The sequence below is a fragment of the Falco naumanni genome, chromosome 3 (genome assembly GCF_017639655.2).
Source record: "Falco naumanni isolate bFalNau1 chromosome 3, bFalNau1.pat, whole genome shotgun sequence".
Lineage (NCBI taxonomy): Eukaryota > Metazoa > Chordata > Aves > Falconiformes > Falconidae > Falco > Falco naumanni.
The window spans coordinates 12,486,743-12,505,569 of record NC_054056.1 but is presented as its reverse complement, the minus strand read 5'-3'; the positions used below and the strand labels follow the sequence as shown (position 1 = coordinate 12,505,569).

The 18,827-nt window shown below is 52.2% G+C and overlaps 2 protein-coding genes across 10 annotated transcripts in view; both read right to left on the bottom strand.

Annotated features, from left to right (window-relative positions):
* Positions 1-2,062: 2,062 nt before the first annotated feature.
* Positions 2,063-14,444, bottom strand: PPIH (peptidylprolyl isomerase H). Of its 2 annotated transcripts, none has more exons than XM_040587522.1 (10): positions 14,314-14,444; positions 13,271-13,335; positions 12,647-12,670; positions 12,102-12,146; positions 11,661-11,703; positions 9,553-9,645; positions 7,930-8,017; positions 7,137-7,177; positions 5,815-5,903; positions 2,063-3,011 (listed from the first exon to the last, which is right to left on the bottom strand). In XM_040587522.1, exons 1-9 carry the CDS (start codon positions 14,377-14,379, stop codon positions 5,835-5,837), a joined length of 534 nt encoding a protein of 177 aa, XP_040443456.1. In that variant the 5' UTR covers positions 14,380-14,444; the 3' UTR covers positions 2,063-3,011; positions 5,815-5,834. The 2 variants fall into 2 exon arrangements, with proteins under 2 accessions (XP_040443456.1, XP_040443455.1); XM_040587521.1 differs by lacking the exon at positions 2,063-3,011 and adding an exon at positions 4,085-4,260.
* Positions 14,445-17,646: 3,202 nt separating this feature from the next.
* Positions 17,647-18,827, bottom strand: part of CCDC30 (coiled-coil domain containing 30) — a 36,732-nt gene continuing 35,551 nt past the window's right edge. For 7 of the 8 annotated variants that reach the window (XM_040587126.1, XM_040587124.1, XM_040587120.1 and 4 more), the window contains one exon: positions 17,647-18,185. In XM_040587126.1, the coding sequence (XP_040443060.1) occupies positions 17,972-18,185 (214 nt within the window). In that variant the 3' untranslated portion in view covers positions 17,647-17,971. The remainder of the gene's footprint in view (positions 18,186-18,827) is intronic. The other variant, XR_005826915.1, reaches the window with a different exon arrangement.

Sequence of the window (18,827 nt, the reverse complement as noted above, 5' to 3'; positions counted from 1 at the left end):
AGCCACCCCGCGCGCCCCGCCCGCGCCGCCCGCTACTCGCCGCGCGGCCCGTCCGTCAAGCGCCCAGACAGCCCGTTGGTTCTTCCCCTACCGGTCACCGCCCCCCGCCGAAAGCCTATTGGTAGCCGCACCCGCCTTTCCTCAGGAGCGCGCTTCCATTGGCTGTTCCGGCCGCGGCTGCCAGGCTCTCTTTTCTCACCGGCCTACCCGGAGTCCCCGCCTCCGCGCTCCGATTGGCTGCTCCCGCCACTCCCGCCCCCAACGGGCCCGACCGGGGAAGCGCGCGCGACCATGTGGCGGCGGCGGCTCCGTGCGCTCCCGGCTCGGGGACGCCGCTACCGCCAGCCCCCCCCCCCACTCCCCCGGTACCACCGGGACCCGGCCCCGTTCCAGGGTGAGGCCCAGGCTTCCGTTAAAAAAAAAAAAAAATCACGATGGGAAGGAGCCCGGAAGCGTTAATTACCGGTGGGAAATGACGGATCTGGAGACATGGCGGAGCTGCTTCAAATACGCCGTTACATGCAGTTCCAGCGCCGGCACCAACCGCCCGAGAAACGGCTGCGAGGGTTGCGCGGCGGTAGCGAAATGCCCCGAGTGCCACAGCTGGCGCTTGAACGGGGAGGGGCTGGACTCACCCCTCTCCCCCAGGAGCTGGGGTCCAGGTCTACCCCACCATCACTACCACCCAGGAGCAGGGGATCCTGGTCTAACCCGCCCCCTCCCCCCCCAGGGAACAGAGGTCCAGGTCTAACCCCCCCCCCCCTCCCCCCCCCCGGAACAGGGGGTCCTGGTCTAACCCCCCACCCCACCCCCGCGAGAACAGGGCCCTGATCTAACCACCCACCAGGCGCGGGGGCCTGGTCTAACCACCCCCGCCATGGAACAGGAGCCTATGTCTAATCTAACCCCACCCGCAGGAGCAGGGGTCCTGATCTAACCCACCCCCCCCCCAGAAGCAGGGGTCCTGGTCTAACCCCCTCCCCAGTAGCAGGGGTCCTGATCTAAGCCCCCCAGGTGCCAGCAGAGGCACTGAGCCCATGCCAAGTCCCCCGACACGGAGGGGAAGCGTCCCTGGCATCGCCAAGGGGAAGGGGGGCTGCACCTGCGCTCCCCCAGCTCCTCTGACCAGACAGCCACCACCCCCTCCCCAGACACCCCCTAACCCAGCCCTGCAAGCGCCAGGCTGCAGCCCCAGCTCAGAGGGCTCCTAAGAAAAAACGTTCTGGCTTTCATCAGCCTTTTCCCAAGAATCCCCCCTTTTCCAGTGCCTCTCCCAGGGTGGGGGGGAAGCTCACCCTACCGAGACTTCTCCCCAGCCAGGCCGCCAAGAAAGCATCCCGCTGCCCTCTTCATCCCGCTGGAGCCCCCTCCAGCCACCACCTTCCCTCTGCCACCCTTCCCTATGTCTTCCCCCTACAGCGGCTCAGACAGACCCCAGACCTCTCATAGATCCCACCCGGAAGGGCCAGGGTGAACCCAGCATCCTGGTCCACCAAGTTATTTCCCTTGGGCACCTGAAAAATGCGGTTGTTGGCCATGGATTCCCAGCCCTGCCCCCGGCTAGGTCATTCCTGCCACACAAGAGGAGGGAAAAAGTCACCAGCGACCACCAAGGTGGTCTTTGGGAGCTGACACATCGCTCCATCTTTGCAACTGCTGTGGAATCCCCATGGGATCAGCCTTTCCAGCATTGCACACAAATCACTGTCGATTCCCACATCCCAGTGTGAAGAATAGATGCTGGTTCCCCCATGACACCATGGCCAGGTGAGAGGCTCAGGTGGGGTCAAGGTCAACACCCCCCCAACCACCATGGTGGGTTTATGGACACAGGTCAAGCTGCCTTGGTAACTTTTCCATGAGATCTCCCACTCAGCTAATAAAGGAAAGAGCTTTAAAACTTTAAAATAATACAACTCCACAGGCTCTCTTTTCTCACTGGCCTATCCGGAGTCCCCGCCTGCATGATGAAATCTGCATCAGGATTACAACCTTGATAAAGGAACTAAAATGATATCAAAGCTGGATGATGCTTGGGAAATCAACTGAAAAATACATCTTAAAATATCATGGCAAATAGGGAATCCGCCACATGGGAAACCCTAAAGGGAGAAAAATGGGGAGAAAACTCCAAACCTCAGCGATGAAGCTGGTGAGGATGTCAGAGCCATGCACCAGCAGAAAAAAATATGGGTCACCCGACAGTTAACGACATCTTCTGGGGGTCCCCAGAGGCCAATCCGCTCCCCAGATCCACAGAGGCAACCAGAAACATCATTTCCAGTTGCAGCATCCACAGCTGGAGGGAGATGCTGGAGCTCAGAGGGAGAAGATCCACCAGCTGCTCTACAGCAGGAGATTCCAGAACTTGCTACATAACTGGTGGGGGAACTTCATTGTGGCGGGATTATACCTACAAATGTGGTCTGAGAACACTTTCAGCCAGCAGATGAGGGACGGCAAGATACAGACGCTGGAAAGCCAAAGCTCTGCACATTCAGCATCAAAGAGAAACATAATGGGATATAATTACCCGCTGGAACAACTTTCAAAGAGGCTGTAATGGATTTGCCGCTGTTAATTAATTTGGGGAAGCTCTGTGACCCTTGCTATGTGGGAAGTGAGACCAGCTGATCACAGTGGCATAAATACATCAGGCTGAGAAAGTGCTGCTGAGCCCGGACCCAGAAAGAAGCTGTTTTTTCCTGATGAAAAAAGTACCGTGGATTTGGGTACCAAATTCAAACTGCAAAGCTCAGCACTGAGGGGCTGAGCTCCTGCCTAAATCCCACAGGGAAGTGCCATCCGGATACGTTCCTGGAGCAGGACCAGCAGCCGAATTCCTCTGGTTTTGGTTACCTCCACCTCACAGCTGTCACTCGGCTCCAGTTTTCTCCTTCCTATTGGGAATCTTCAAGCTCCATCCCACAGGAGAGTGCCTGCCCTCTGCAAAGTCTTTTTGGGGCTGGAAAGGGATGGCATGGTTTGTGATTCTTTCCTCGCCTGATGTTCTGCAGGTGTAAGAAGGTGAGACATTTCAGGCTGGAGAGAAACAAGCGTCCTCAGCAGCCATGCAATCCCAGGAATGGAGACCCGAGAGCCCGAGCCTGCTCCAAGGACTTTGAACTAGTCACCAGATAAAAAAGCACACGCCAAAGCACACCTGCAGGATCTGCACTCGCTCTCCAACGCCGTGTAATGTGCTAGTAAGCACACCACCTGCACCACCCTGAGACAGCCCCACACAACGCGCTCCCGCTGCCCAAGGAGCAAGGGGCCGTATACGGATGGCGTGAAGTGCCCACACGTGACACAACAGACTTTGTCCCAACTCCTTTACCTTTAATCTGCAGCCCAGCCACCAGGAAGGGTGCTTCCTTGTTCCCCAGCAGACAGGCCAGTTTGCAACCCAATTGCGGGGAAGTTTTTCCACCAGCCTGCAGCTTCAGCTGCACTTTTTGTATGCATGCAGGATAAGGAGCCCCAGTTTCTACTCCTGCAGCACAATCCTCCTCTGCTTCCCAGCCCAAAGCCCTGCTCCAACGCGCCTGCAGCACCCAGGTGAATCCCTGAAACACTGGTGCCGCTGTGTGCCAGGGGAGGTGTTACCAACGCTCATTTACAACATAACTCACCCCAGAGCCCAGCAGACTCACGGTGATGGATGTCTGCACCGGACCGATTCCTTCAGCCTCAGTAATAGGAATGCAGAACCAGCAGAACACCAAAAAAAAACCCACCAAAACCAAACTCCACCAAGTGACATGTCACATGGGAAGAAAAATACATGAGATCAAAACAGTGCCACGCACTCTCTCCGTGCTGGTTCTTGAAGATCCTCCAGATGCCCAGAACCTCTCTGCCAGGCAGCCTTACTCAGCTGCCCAGTAAAGGAGCTGGTGTAGCACAACTCTGCTGTGCTCCTTGCACCCCTTTGTTCCCATTTTGCAAATGCCCAACCCCACGCACGGTACATGTTCCCTACTGACCCAGCCAGGGATATTGCACATTGCTGAGGATGCCACAGCCCTTCTTCCCTGAAGAATCTGTTCCCAAGCACGTTAACTGATGTGCACTGTACAGATATTTTAACAAAAATTCTTTATTTACATTGCAAAACATTAAAAAAAAAAAAAGAGTGATGCCAATTGTTAAATAATTTCAGGAGAACATCGAGAGGACGGGGGCAGTGGGGGAACTGGCTGGAGTTGGAAGTGGTTGGAGTTGGAACTACATGGAGCCAGCACAGGCGAAGGAACACTGAAACAAAGAAGAAACAGGTCCGAAATGCTGGACCAACTCATTCCCAACAAGCCATTCCCAATTATCCTACAACAACAAGGCTGCACAGTGACACTGGGTGCCACTACAGTGATTTGCAAGTGAGTGCACTAACTCACTTCAACCCAACTCTGAGCTAAAAGAATTGGGAGTGGTCCTGGCTCTCTGTGCCGGGCATCCCCCGCTACCTCTGAACCTAAAAAAACCCAACAGTGCCCGTTTCTCCTGGCTGATTTTAAAGGATCTTGACAAATACCCGCTTTAGCTGCCTGAAGCCGGGCAAGACAAATGCTGTCCATGTCTACAGCGGCAGCAGAGTACAGGAAGGCACTTCCAAAGACCTGGCTGGGACCTACACGTGGTGACACCAGCCTCGTACCTAGAAATGAAAACCTGCCAGTCTCAAGTTGGATGTTGCCTAGGGATCATGGATGCCCAGCCAACTGAAATGACCAACAAGTCTGGGCTTGAGGACAACCCTAAAGGGGACCTGACCCATCAGCACGGGTCTTCCCACCTGCAAGAAAGCCCGTTAACGAGGTCCCCTCAAAAACCTACAACCACCACCAGAAGTACCAGGAAAATGAAAGAATGATTGCATTCCCTGTTAGCACTTCATCAAACAGGAGGAGCTCCCAAGGGTCTGAAGCTCTGCAGACCTGAAAGACCTTTTTTACAGAAGCAGGGACACATCTTCATGGGCAATTCCAGATGTCTTTAGACATCATTTAATGGAAGGTCAAAAATGGTGGGGATCTGCTTTTGTCAGTGCCTGCCCGCTGGCTGAAATTTGAAAAATCCGCAACCAAAAGGCTAATACAGCAGATTTTTTACAAGCTGCAGCCTGACACATTGAAATCGAGACAGATTTGTTTAAATGCTTGTGTTTTTTACAGCAAAGTGGGCGGACAAATGGAAACAATACCGTACGTTAGCCTGAGCTCCGTCTTGAGCCTATTGGTTTAGTCAAAACGAAGCCTGAATAATAGGAAATGCTGGAAACATCTCCCTTCAGATGATGACAGTGGTATTTTTTTGAGTTGTACTGAGCGAGGAGGCTCAAGTCCTCTCTTTCTCCTCTTCTTTCCTTGATCACTGCCTGCCCCACACATGGCTGCTCCACTTTCTATAGCGATCAGAGGGTTCACCCACCGGCAGGTCAAAACGAAGCCTGCACCCACTCGACTGCCCGGGTAATACCGGCTGGATTCCTGCCACAGCTCCCTTTCATCCGCTGGTGTCTAAAGCCGAGGCTTCGAGGCAGCCCAACCCCATCTTCCCCTCGATCCCAGCTGCAAAATCTCACCCCTCCAGCACTGCCTGTGGTGTTGGTGTAGCCCAGAGGGAAGCCAGTTCAGGCGGTTGAGCTGGCAAAAAACCCTGACGCTGTCAGAGAAGCATCTTCTGGTGCCTCACGGAGCTGAGTCAGCTCTCTGCAGGCTCAGATGGACGTGGAATAAGTCAAGAGAAAAGCAAGGCGCAGAGCAGCCCGGCGTTCAGCTGCACTGGGTGCCTGTGATGAATGAGACTTACCACATTTCTGCTCCGTTGCTTTACATTTCCCCACACTGAGAGATCACAACTGGCAGCTTGGGTTTGTTATTGGGACCCGTAGGCACATTCTGAGGACAAACATAACATTAAACGTTATAAAAACATAGCAAACTGCTCACCAGTGAGTGACAAGTACCTGAAGACTGGCTAAGAGATGCCTGTACAGCAGGAGCAGGGAAATCGAGACTCAGCTCCGAGTAACACGGAAGCGCCGTTACACGTTTTGGCAACGGACCCAGCCGGATTCCGTGCACAGTTTGGGATACTGACCGACCCCCCATCCTTGGAACAGGAGGGAAGAAACAAAGCAAAAACTGGAGAGCTCCTCACGAGATTGAGGCTGCTCTGGCTTAAATCTTTAAAAGTTACCGATTACAGCTGCAACAAGCAAAGCCAACTTGTATTTGTACAGAAAGGGAATCTACGCACGAGGCAGTCACAACGCAACCCTCATCCTGAACCTCTCATTCTGCTGGACTCAGCTGCTCTTTCATGAGTCTCTTATTTATTTCCTTTACCTTGCCCCTTCCTGCAGCGATGCACAAAGCCGGCACACCACAATCCTTCCACCAGTGCTTCTGGCAAAACACGGGCTGTATCATGCTCTACAGCTCCTTGCACGTGACCTTTCCTCCACACCTCACAGCTCTGTGTTTGCCCCACTTTCTAGACTGAGATTAGAGACCCTCGTGCACATTATCCCCTGCGTGTGCAGTGAAGCTGTGTCCACTGCCTTGGAGAACTCGCCGCTCTTTGTTAAACCTACTCGTGATCCTGCCGTGACACCCCGGCACAAAGCTGGTGGCAGCTACCACCCTGAGTGTCTTTATCTTCAGCTCCTGGAAGCCCATCAGAAGATCAGTTTAATTTTTCTTATTGCATATGCTGATCACGGATCAGCAGAACTGATGATGCAGCATCCACTGAATAATCCCAGGCAGTGGCACAGAAGGGATCTGCTTTTTGCTCTTGTCTGAGCTGCTGATGGAACAGCTTTTTAATTCAGCTTCCTGAACAAATGCAAAGCGTTGCAAATAAAGCCACAAGACCCAATCCCCACTCAAAGACCAGCCAGCAACCACAAGAGCCCAGTAATTCGAAAGTCAATCTATATGACAGCCTTTGCCTCAACAGATTTCCTGCTACTTTATAAAGATGAGAACTGATAATACCAGTTATCAACACTGGTATTCCCCAGTTCCTGTAAACAGGCAGTGGGAGAGAACACAACAACCCTTGCTAATCCTCTACGTGACTTTCCAACATGGATATTCAGAGAGAAAGAAGAGAATTCCACTTACTTCGATTTTTCTCATGACCAACAGCCCATCGACAATTTTACCTAGAATGAGAAAATTGATCTGTTTCAATACGGCCAGTTTTTACCGTTGCTCCTCCCGACTCATGACAGGTACACGCATTTTTGCCCATCCTGAAAACCTTGGGCAGTGTATGTAGCTACTGGGCACTTCAGGGTTTGTTACCCATCTCTAAATAAAGGAAACAATCCCTCTGAAAATACTTTCCTCGTGTAGAACAGATCAAGTCTATTTTCCCATCCCAGGGGTGGCACGTGTAAAAGTCTAGATTTTGAGACCTACAGCCACCAGCTGTGCAAAAATACAGCCCAAACACCCACCTATCAACACCACCCTCGTAATGATGCAAAACCAGCGACGAATGGCATCAGGGTTACTGAAGAACTGGAGAAAGCAGTAAGCAGGAATCGGCTTAAAGGCTTTGAAACCCTACAGCTCAAGTGGCACTGCCTGAAAGGCTAGCAGACGTGGTTTCGCAGAGTTACTATCTAAAAATTCTGCTGAAAATTCTAACAGCGGAGAAGAAAGGCATCCCTGCACTCATCTGTCTTCTGCACTGGCACAAGGATTTGTGTAGGAACACAATACACCGATCAAGGAACTGATTTGGATTAAAGCTAACCAGGGAAAAAATAAAAGTGTTTCATTTCAATAGCGTTCCCTCTCAGTGCCTGGCAGCACAGGTACCTCTGCTAGCACAGGCGCGAGGGGAAGAACAAGCCGTTTATTTTAGTGTCTGTGAGCCGGTACCGCGGCCCCTGTGGCAGGTACTCACCGAACACAACGTGTTTTCCATCCAACCAGTCGCATTTGGAGCACGTAATGAAGAACTGACAGCCGTTGGTGCTTGGACCACTGTTTGCCTGCAAGGGAAGAATGGCAAAATACAAAAAACGTACAATTTCAAGACTTCCCAAAACTGAAGTCAGAAAAGAGCTGTTGCTCTAGACCTACCCTAGCTTATTTTTAATTTATTGCTACATGAAGGAAGGAAGGAAGATAAACATCTGGAGGGGAGTACCCTGTGCTGGGACGCAGCACGCCACGTCTCGTCATGCTGGTGTGCACAAAAGCCACATCACCAACTTTTTCTTACACTTCTACAAAAGCACATTCAGCACAAGGCTGTGCTGAAATCTGGGTGCTAGAACACACTCCAGAAAAAGGGCTGAACTTTTTGGTGGTGCGCACTTACTGGCTGCAGTATTTCCTAAAGGAAAATGGAAAGCCAGGAACCAGGGCAGGAAAAAAAAGCAGCCGATTTCTGCTATTCAGAAGGTTTCCTCAGAATTAAAGAAAAAAAAGTGTCTGTTCTGATGTCAGGATGAGAAAGGTAACGATTGTATCGGCGCAGGGCTCACGGGAATAGAGTGATGCAGATGTGGAATTTAATTCACACCTGAGCGCAACACCCAGAGCATTCACACTCTCCTGAGAAAACATCTCGGCAACACTTAAATCCATTTCAATTTTTCAAAGCTCTGCTGACAACCAGGCAATACTAAAGCACGCTTCTGTGCCGACAAGCAAACTGGGCAAGTTTTGCAGCTGCAGGACTGCACATGGTCACATTGGATTTTTACTTATTGCTAGCTAGTTCCAGAAGCATCCAGCTGGGATGGACCATGGTTTGGCCCAGCAGAATGACTCCAGAGCCATGCCACTTTAAAACAAAGCTGGTAATAACAGCGTGGATCCCTTCTCCCACACCACGACACACTGGTTGCTTAGCTGTGTCGTGACACCTCTTTTTGGGCCGTGTTTTGAACCAGATAAATAACTAATCCAAACAGTGAACGCCCTAAGCAAGCGGTTTTAAGGGCAGGGCAGCTGAAAGAGCTGGGGAAGCAGCAGTTGTGGACAGGAACGCTGAAACACTGGCCCCACTTGCTTTCCCCTGCAAAAGTCAGCGTCATTCCTACCAGGCAACATGCAAGGGTTGCAGTTTTTCCTACGACGTTGAACTGGAATATGTTATAAAAGATACCACGGTAACACCACTACGGCTTTGAAACTCCCAAATCTCTCTGTTTCATCCTTGCCGAGGTCAGTGTTTGACAACAGTATCAGGGAAGAAGAAACCACCACCACTCGCCACTATACAAAAGCTGGAAGAATCAAGTTGTTCCGAAAGCTGATAAAAAAAACCACCTGCCCCAGCACTCCAACAGGTAAAAACCAAAAGGATGCAGCAGAATCCAGACTTTTGTGTTACTCAACACATTAACCCATGAGTAGACTTCTGACTAGTAGTTGTTACAAAGCAGGTCTATCAGACCCTGTATCCCAGGGTGGAGATTTCTGTTGTCTGGCAAATAATTTACACACTTAGGAAAAGGGCAAAGAGGAAGTACCAAAAGCTTTTTTTAGTCTTACAATGTCAGTATTTTTTACTCACCATAGAAAGCAGCCCTGGAGCAGAGTGTTTCAGCTTGAAGTTTTCATCTGCAAAAGGACCCCTATATATACTGGCTACTCCAGTGCCGTCTCCCTGCGTGACAGAGGCACCCAGTCAAGCCACAGCATTTGTTCTGGAGCAACTGCTACAGAACAATTTAAAAATTAAATTTAAAATCCCCAGGCAAAAGGACAGGGCGAAGCAGAGCCCCAAATGGATGCTGTAACTGCCCATTTATATACCCTGGCAGCAAACACATTCAACACTTCAATGCTGAAGAGGAACAGCGACTGCTTTCTAACCACAGCGCACATCATCTGCCATCCCCACGTTGGCAGAACCCCATGGAGATGCTGAGGGTTAATCCAAGCCTCCCAGAGTGAGATGGAGCCTATAGATGGCTTGGTACGGACCCACCTGGACTTGGCAGAGAAAAGGGAGGGGACACAAAGGTATGGTGTGACAAGGAAAGCAGAAGTGATTGTGTGGAAAAAGTTGGTAGCTGATGGCGTGCTGACTTATTTCACCTTATTTTCTGTGACTTTACGGGAAACGGGGAAATGATCTCTCTGTTCAGCAAGGACAGTTTCTAAACCACGGAATTTCCAATCTCTGCTGCACTTTCTACCAAGTCAAGGCATCTGGTACTTAACTACAAGCCCCGGCACTCCGATCTCAAGACAATTATAAATTCAAGCCGCATGGCCCGTAACGGCTGCAGGTTGCAAGCTCTGACTGCTCACAAGTTTGTAACTTTGGGGAAGGATGACACACGGTTCACACGGGACGCGTGAACTTGTGGGACTGATGAAAGGCCACCCTGCCTCGGGTGCAGTGCGGCAGAGACACTCCTGTGTGATGCCAAAAGGACCGAGCAGGGACCTTTCAACAGACAGAGTGGCCTTAAAGGTGCTGCAGTGAGGAACCCTTCGGGGAAAGCTGCAGAAGCAATGCAAACAGGCACCTCTGGCACACTTCAGATTTACTATTCTGACCATAATTTCCAGTTCTGTGTGGATTTTCTCTGTCTGTGGCAGTTCTGGCTTGCTGCAACCTGTCTCCCTTTATCGCCTTTCTGCTTAACGTATGCATTCTTTATTAGGCTAAATTTAACAGGAAAATAAATGTCAGTAATACAGCAGCACATGCAAGTCCACATCTTCTGCTCTGCTCGCCTCGCCTTCGCTTTTCTTCCTCCTGTTCTCCGTGGTTTGCTTCAGCTGTCGGCTCTGAGATGGGAACACAAACCCTACCATAGTGGTCAGCATGACCCTTCTTGCTCCTCAAGTGGCTTTTTAATAAGTGTAAGATATAAATTACAAATACTGGTGCAATCCGTAATGATTGTTGAGCTTCAGTGGAAGCAATAAAGCCCACCGGGACATTTGAGTGGCATCACAATTGACAAAATTAGAAAAATTAGCTAGAAGTCTGGTGTGGCTGAGCCACCTGCTGTGTGGGTCAGTTCTCTCAGTGACTTTCATGCAACCAACTTTTATAAATTCGGTATTTAAAAAAGCTTCATCACCTCCCTGAGATTTTGAAACATTTCCAGAAGTGAAATAATTTTACTGGGTCCTAGGACAGCGAGGAGACCCTGTGGGCCTCCAGCCTTCCGCCGGCACTCTGCGTATCCCCAAGCCAGAGTGTGACCACCTCTGTGGGCACGAAGTCTTTTCACAAAAAGTGAGTTTTCATTTAAACTATCTCTTGCACTAGATACTTGGTTCTAGACTTAGAGACTCTCCCTCCACAAAGCTAATAGAAATTCACAGGATTTCTTGTTTGGGGAGACAGGAGAACAGGGAAGGACAACAGGGTTAAAAAAAAAAATAAATCTTTGAAAGTTTCAAAAGCCTCTAATTGTACTGCCATGCTTTTTTTTAAGAGGAAATATTTTGGAAAGAAGGTATGTTCACCCAAGACTCTGGATTTGTTTTCCAAGTACGTTCTAGTCCCTTGCAGTAAGATGGCAGCACTGCGATGAGGAAACCTCCAGCTACTACTGGGGACCCCAAAAGAGAGGCAACAGATCCCACAAATCAGCATGGGAACAGCTGCACGTTATACCACACGGAAAAGTACAAGAGGAATACAGAAGTACGTACGTTTACAAAGTCACCTCCCTGGATCATGAAATCCTTTATTACCCTAAAAAAGTAAAACAATACTTAGTTCTCAGTAAACAAATGGCTCAATATGTGCTAAGAAGGAGTTGTGCCTCACAGCACACACAAGTTATCAGGGTCTATGAATGCTACAGTCTAAAATCTACAATAAATATTAACTACTAGGTAATTTGGGACCTATTGCTCTTCGACCAGGGATAGTGATTAGGTGACAAGATGCCAGAAAACGATCTCTGACCTGGCACACCAGTAATGGGGGATCCCTCCCAGTGACCCCAGCGTGCGCACCTAACAGCACCCCCAAACCCACAGCAGGATGAGATCATGACCTACAAATGCCCCCCAGACCAACAATGCCTTGAGGCAGGTCTCAAACCCACACCTAAGCTCAGACGGCCAACGCAAAAGCACAAGGATTACCTGTGGAAAGTGCTTCCTTTATAACCTATAGGGACACCATCTTTCCTGGAAGGAAATAGAAAGGAAAATCATGGCAACTTACTGGATATGCCAACACAAAACCCTCCCAGAATTCCAAGTCCCAAAGGGTTGCCCTATATGTTAGTAGCCAGGCTATACGACCGAGCGCTGCAGCCTGGCTTTCAGCTGGTGCTAACAGAGGAAAAGGGAAATCTCAAATGGGCTCTGCACATTAAATGACACATGATTTCCTACAACTTCCATACCGTCACGTCTACGAGATGCCACTGCAACCTGAAGCGTGAACAGGTGGGATTTGCAGACAGGGCTTTGTAAAGCAACCTAAGCACAAACAAATTCATGTCTAAAAGGGAAAGTCTGCCGCCTCCGTGACTGACTGAGCCCATCACAATTTCATCAGAGCTTATTTCCATAACTCTTTTTTACTGGCAGAGTAAGAGAAACTTCCAAGTGAGCCTTCTTCCTACTCACTCAGTCCCATTTCTTTGAACAGGCTACTTAAAACGACGCTATAACCCACATACCTGAATTCACCTGTACAAAACTGCCTGGAAAACAAAAAAAAGAGAGCAGAGCGTGAGGCACATCTGAAGCCTGAGGACACAGGGGGCTGCGTTCAGCAAACTCGTACTGACTGTTGGGATATCCCCAACGAGACTGGAACCGGCAGCAACTCCTCCCAACTCCCATTTCACCACAGATTTCGGCGCTATCTGCAGCTGAGGAGGTCACCGAGGCGGTAAGAGGTGGTGAATGGGGAGCAAGCACCACATTTCACAGAGAACAGGGCACATCCATCTCTCCCCTGGAAGTGGGATGTCCAAGTGGCACGTCCTTCAGGCACTGGCAAGAGAACTGGGTGCCAAGGAGACCTCCACCGTGACACTGAGGTGCTGCCTTTTATAAATGGAGCGAGCGTATCAGAAGCTCCGAGAGGGGCTGGGGTCCTTCAACTTCCAACCAGGTGGGCTCCCCTGAGCGGTCAGGATACCGCATGGTCACACAGCTCCAGGAACGGAGGAAGGAGCAAAGCAGCTGCAGTGGTTTGGGGGGACAGGTAGCCCCTCCGTCACCAGAGACAGTCCCGAATAGAAAAGCCTTTGCAGCCGGGTCCAGGCGGCGCTGCAGGAGCACAGGCTGCTCCTTACCTGAAGTTCTCCGCTGTTTTGGGGACAACGTCAGCAAAGAGCTCGATCTTCATACGCCCGACCTCCTGGGGAGACAGTGGCCAGGTCAGCTTCGCACACACCACCCTCCCCCCCGCAGGCAGGGAAGCTCCAACAGACCCAACCCCTGCTGCACCCCCACCCCACCAGCCCCCTCCTGACGCACCCTGCACCCCCTGCTGCACTGCTGCAGGCCCTTCCTAGTGACCCCCCGTAACCCTACAGCCCACCACCACCCCCTGCACCCCCCACTGTACTGCTGCAGGCCCTTCCTAGTGCCCCCCATAACACTACAGCCCCCCCCCCCCGACTCCCTGCACCTCCCACTGCTCCCTGCAGGCCCTTGTCAGTGCGCCCACTGTAATCCTACAGCCCCCCCCTGCTGCCTGCAGGCCCTTCCCACTGCACCCCCATAACCCTACCGCCCCCCCTCTGCTTCCTACACCCCCCACTGCTCCCTGCAGGCCCTTCCCAGTGCACACCATAACCCTACCACCCCTCCTCTGCTTCCTACACCCCCCCCCGCTCCCTGCAGACCCTTCCCAGTGCACCCCCATAACCCTACCACCCCTCCTCTGCTTCCTACACCCCCCCACCGCTCCCTGCAGACCCTTCCCAATGCACCCTGTAACCCTACAGCCCCCCCTCACTCCCTGCAGGCCCTTCCCAGTGCCCCCCCATAACCCTACAGCCCCCTCCCTCACTCCCTGCAGGCCCTTCCCAGTGCCCCCCGTAAACCTACAGCCCCCCCTCTGCTCCCTGCAACCCCCCCACTCCCTGCAGGCCCTTCCCAGTCCCCCCCATAACCCCACAACCCCCCCCCCGCCCCCTGCACCCCCCTCCCGCTGCACCACTCCCGGCGCTTCCACCTGCAGCGCTGCAAACCCCACAGCGACCCCCTGAACCCCCCATGCCCGCAGCCCCCAGGGAACACGGCGAGGGCCGCCCCCACCCCGGGCGCTCCCCTTCGCCCCCGCCGCCTCCCCGGGGGCAGGGGCCCTGCCCAGCCCCCCCACCCAGCCCACCTGCCCGCCGATGCTGACATCGAAGAAGACGACGGGGTTGTTGGGATTGGAAGCCAGCACCGCCATTGCGGCCGCCTCGCCCCGGAACCGGAAGTTGTCGGGCCCTGAACAGGAAGTTATCCGGCCCGGGGCCGGTCCGGAACCGGAAGTGGCCGACGCGGGGAGCGGGGCGGGGCGTCCCTAGGCTGTCCGGGGCTATCCCTTATCCCGATGAGCATCCCAGAATGTCCGGGCCCAGCTGGGGGGGCCTGGGCCGCCATGGGGGGCTCAGCACGGCCAACGGGTCGGTCCTGGTGCACCAGCGACCCCCTGAGCGCGTGTTTCTTATAGAAAGCTTAGGAATCACTAGATTAACAGGATATGGAAAACTTAGAATAATGAAAACTCTCATGGCACGTACAAAGAGGAGATTCACAGCGTGACTTCGCAAATCAGGCCCCATCCTGGGGCCCGTTGTACTGCTAACGTGGGCCTGGGGTGCTCCTGTGCTGGTAAGACACCGGTATCGACCGTCTGCGCCTTGAGATCTGAAAACTGGATCTGTTCTGTTTTATGGTCTGGAAGAAACTCAAGACACAACTGAGTCTGCGCAAAAGCAAAGGTGACAAGTTCGGAGTGAGGGAGACTCCTAAGCCTTCATCCTCACCGACTTCCGTGACCACCACCAGGAGACGGCACGCAAATGGGAGAAAACTTACGTTAATGACTTCTCGGTAGACTAGTTATCCTAACCCAACCTATTCTCAGGCATCTCTTGAATGTGTAAGAATGTATACTTTAAATCACACGTGCACTAAGAAGTCAAGGCACCAGGTGTTTTTGGAATTACCCACCCTGATGCCTGCCAGTGAATTAAACATACCTGCTTTATAACCTATCCTGAATTATAAAGTTCAATTCCGCACATCGTTTCTGTTCCAAAATTCCCAAAGATTTGTGTGCGGTCTGGGGGCGTCCACCACCTCTGCTGGCAACCTGTGCCAGCCTTTCATCATCATTCTGAAACATTTCTTCCTCACATCTAGGCTAAATCTACCCTTCCTTACTCCAAAACCATCACCCCCTGCCCTATCGCTACAGGCCCTGCCAAAAAATGTGCCCCCTCTTTCTCAGAACCCCCTCCAGGCTCTGGCAGGTCTCTGGGGTCTTCCCGGAACCAGCTCTTCTCCAGGCTGACCAGCCCCAGCTCCCAGCCTGTCCTCACGGGAGAGGGGCTCCGGCCCTCGGAGCAGCTCCGTGGCCCCCTCTGGACTCGCTCCAGCAGGTCCGTGTCCTCCTTACGCTGGGGGTCCCGGAGCCGGAGGCAGCGCTGCAGGGGGGTCTCACCAGAGCAGAGCAGAGGGGGAGAACCCCCTCCCTGGCCCTGCAGCTGGGGGTGCAGCCCGGGGTAGGGGTGGCTGGCTGGGCTGCGGGCGTGCATTGCCGGGACACATGGAGCTTCTCACCCACCAACACCCCCCAGTCCCTCTCCATCTGCTCCCAGCCTGGATTTGTGCTTGGGATCACCCTCACCCACGTGCAGGACCTTGCACCTGCTTGTTGAACTCCATGAGGGTCACTCAGGACCACCCCTCAAGCCTGTTGAGGCCCCTCTGACTGGCACCCCTTCCCTGAGGCAGCCCTCCATGGTTGCAGCTCTTTTTTTTTTTTTTTTTGGAGGACCTTCCTCCTCCAAGCACTTAGATTTCCTCGGTTCCCGTCTTGCAAACTGTGATTCCTACTCATCCCACGCATGGGAAAACCACTTGAAGGCAGGAAATTATAGAAAACTGGCACCTAACAGAAATTATAGGATTATAACCACCTTTTTAGGGTAAAATACAGTTGCCACTTCCAGGACGGTTCACACGTACGGAATCTACTCCATCAGGGTTCCCTAGGCAGCACAATCTGCTAGCCTGGAGGAGCAGCGGAGGGGAGAGTGGGGTGGAGACCCCACGGCCAGGCTGTGCTCCCCACAGGACTGGGAGCTTGGTGGTACCACACAGCCGATAAGCTGCATAGCAGCTGTCGGCTGGAAAACACACGAGCAGGTACCCACTGCTGGGCCAACAACTGTGGCCAAATTATTCTCCTTAGACGAACCTTGCTCATTATAATATCATTATAATACTAACACACACCTCCATCCCAAAGCTACCCACCTCCAAAGTGTGACCACCCCTCACCGAGCACGCGCTTTCCAGTTCTTACCAACTATGTCTTTAAATGAAAACCAGAAAATTTTATACCGATAACAATGAAGGAATTTACGACTGGAGTCACTCCAGCTCTGCCTTGAGAGTCAAGAAAAATGTAACAAGTGAATGAATGAGAAGGGAAGTTCGGGAAGACTCCATTGTAACTTCTGGGATCAGTCGATGGGCTGAACCTGTCTTCTCCCCCCTCGGGACGCCTGGTGGGTAAGAACTTTATGCACGTTAAATAACTAACTCATTTTAGCTGTCATTAGTAATTAAGGTTTTGGTTGTCTCTAGTTTGGTTGTACATAATTTCAAGCTTGTTTTTGCAGACAGTCCCTCTCACTGGCACTCACGACTCTTGTCACTATTTTATAATAAAGAGCGTTATTCTGTAAGGTGTTAGCGTGAGCCCTCTGTGGGCACCAGCAGCGGGTGACACATCCAAAGCGGGCAGAGTCGCCCAGGGGTCCCCACGATGCTCCCCTGATGCTGTCGGTGCATTGCCCTGAACGAGTCAGTCGAATCGCCCCCCGATCCAGCGGGACTGGGCAGTGAAGGGGCCTGGGAACGGGGCCGCTGCCAGACTGGTGGGGCACAAGGGTCTCAGCTGATAGATCAAACACCCAGGGCTGAGAGAATCCCCCCACACCGCTTTTCACATGACACCCATGTCCTCCTGAGCAAGCACAGAACTCTTCTATTCCCAATCACATGTCCAGGTCCCTTCTCCTCCCCACAATTCATGCTCTGATCCTTTCTGCTCCCCTCTTTGCATACACAGATCCCTTCTACACCCCTGTTCTGCATGATCTGATCCTTTCCACTCCCACCCAAGCATCCTCATGGAGCCTCCATCACTGTCAGTGAGCATTCAAGATCTAGCCCCTTTCCTCCTCTGGGTGTTCAGATCCCCTCCTTTCTCCTGCTCCTGTTCCACTCCCCTCATCCCCTCCATCTCCATCTGTCTTCTGGTCCCTTTACCCATCATCCACCATTGTTACATGTTCTCATCACCCCCTCGGCGCTCAGATACCCCCTGTTCCCCTCCACAGGCTCACATGAAGCAAAATGGAAGGGGTAAGAGCACGCAAAAGGGAACAGCTGGCATCTGAGCACAGATCAAGGGGACTGGAGAGAAGTGGGCGCATGGTGGAAGGGAACTTCTCCAAGTTTTATTTACAAAGTTTGTAGCTTTGTACTGGACAGGGAATCAGGGTTCAGGGCTTCAACCCCAACCCTCTTCCATTTTACAGAGTTTATCTACAAATTCCAGCCTCCAGGTGAATCTGGGATCTCACACACACGGAGCTGGGTAAGTTGAAAAAATGCCTCTTGAACACTGTAGTTGAAATATGGCAGGAATCACCGGGTCAGTCCATTTGGCAATTCTCCCTCCGCAGTCCTTGTCATCCCACAGCAACAGCAGCCCAAATCCTTGCCATCCAGCCAATATTTTCAGCAATATCTTTCCCCGTTTAGAAGTTCTCGGAGCTGATGCTCTGACTCTCCTCCTGGAGCTGGGAGGCTGTGGTGTCTCCAGGTGAAGCTACATTCAGGTACCCGATCTCAGAAGGTTGAGAGGGGGACAAGCAGAAGGGCGAGTCTTGGCTTTCAGCTTCTCCTTCAGGCTTTGTGTCTGGCGTGGCCTTCAGGATGCTGAGAGAGTCTGGCGGTTCTCGTGACGGGAAGCTGAAAAGAAATTTCCTCTCTTAAAGTCACTCCGCAAACCCCAGACACCCACACAGCCCCAATATTCCTTCCTCCCAACATCTACAGTCAATGCCTTTCGCTTGAATGAAGGCTCCTACACTCTTCCTCCAGCCAAGCAGTGGCCGGCCCTCATCTGCCCCAGGACCTGCTCAGACTGTCACCCTCAGCAGCACCGAAGGCTGTAACCAAGCCGGCCGGGCTGGGTCTCCAGCGGGCAGAGACCGGAGGTGCAGAGCCTCTCTGCATTCCCCTTGCCCGTTTTGGCATGGATCGTGGTGCTCCTGGCTACACCAGTGGAGAACAGCTCGAGCTCCCTCCTGCCCGGGACGTGGGTCATACAGCTCTGCGCAGCAGCCGTCCTTTAAGTCTCACCACCTCTCATGTAAAGACACTCCTCCAAAACCACTGGGCGTCACACCGATTTCTAAATCCCACGGTGCTTCCCAACATCTTTTGAAAATTTTACTTCTTCATCCCTATAGTTTCAAATCTTTTTAATATCATTTTCCCTATAATTTGACCAAAAAACCCCCCACACCCAAAACCCACCCCTTGGAGGTGAAAGCAGAGGGTGGAGCAGCCAAAACACTCAACTTGTCCCTCACTACATACAGCGAGGCA

Excerpts from the sequence above, each read along its gene's own strand:
- PPIH (XM_040587522.1), bottom strand. The coding sequence starts at position 14,379 with ATGGCGGTGCTGGCTTCCAATCCCAACAACCCCGTCGTCTTCTTCGAT. Across the intron at positions 11,704-12,101 it reads AAAGGAAGCACTTTCCACAG|GGTAATAAAGGATTTCATGA; the intron begins GTAATCCTTGTG and ends TTACTTTTTTAG. Across the intron at positions 8,018-9,552 it reads CTCCAGGGCTGCTTTCTATG|GCAAACAGTGGTCCAAGCAC; the intron begins GTGAGTAAAAAA and ends CTTCCCTTGCAG.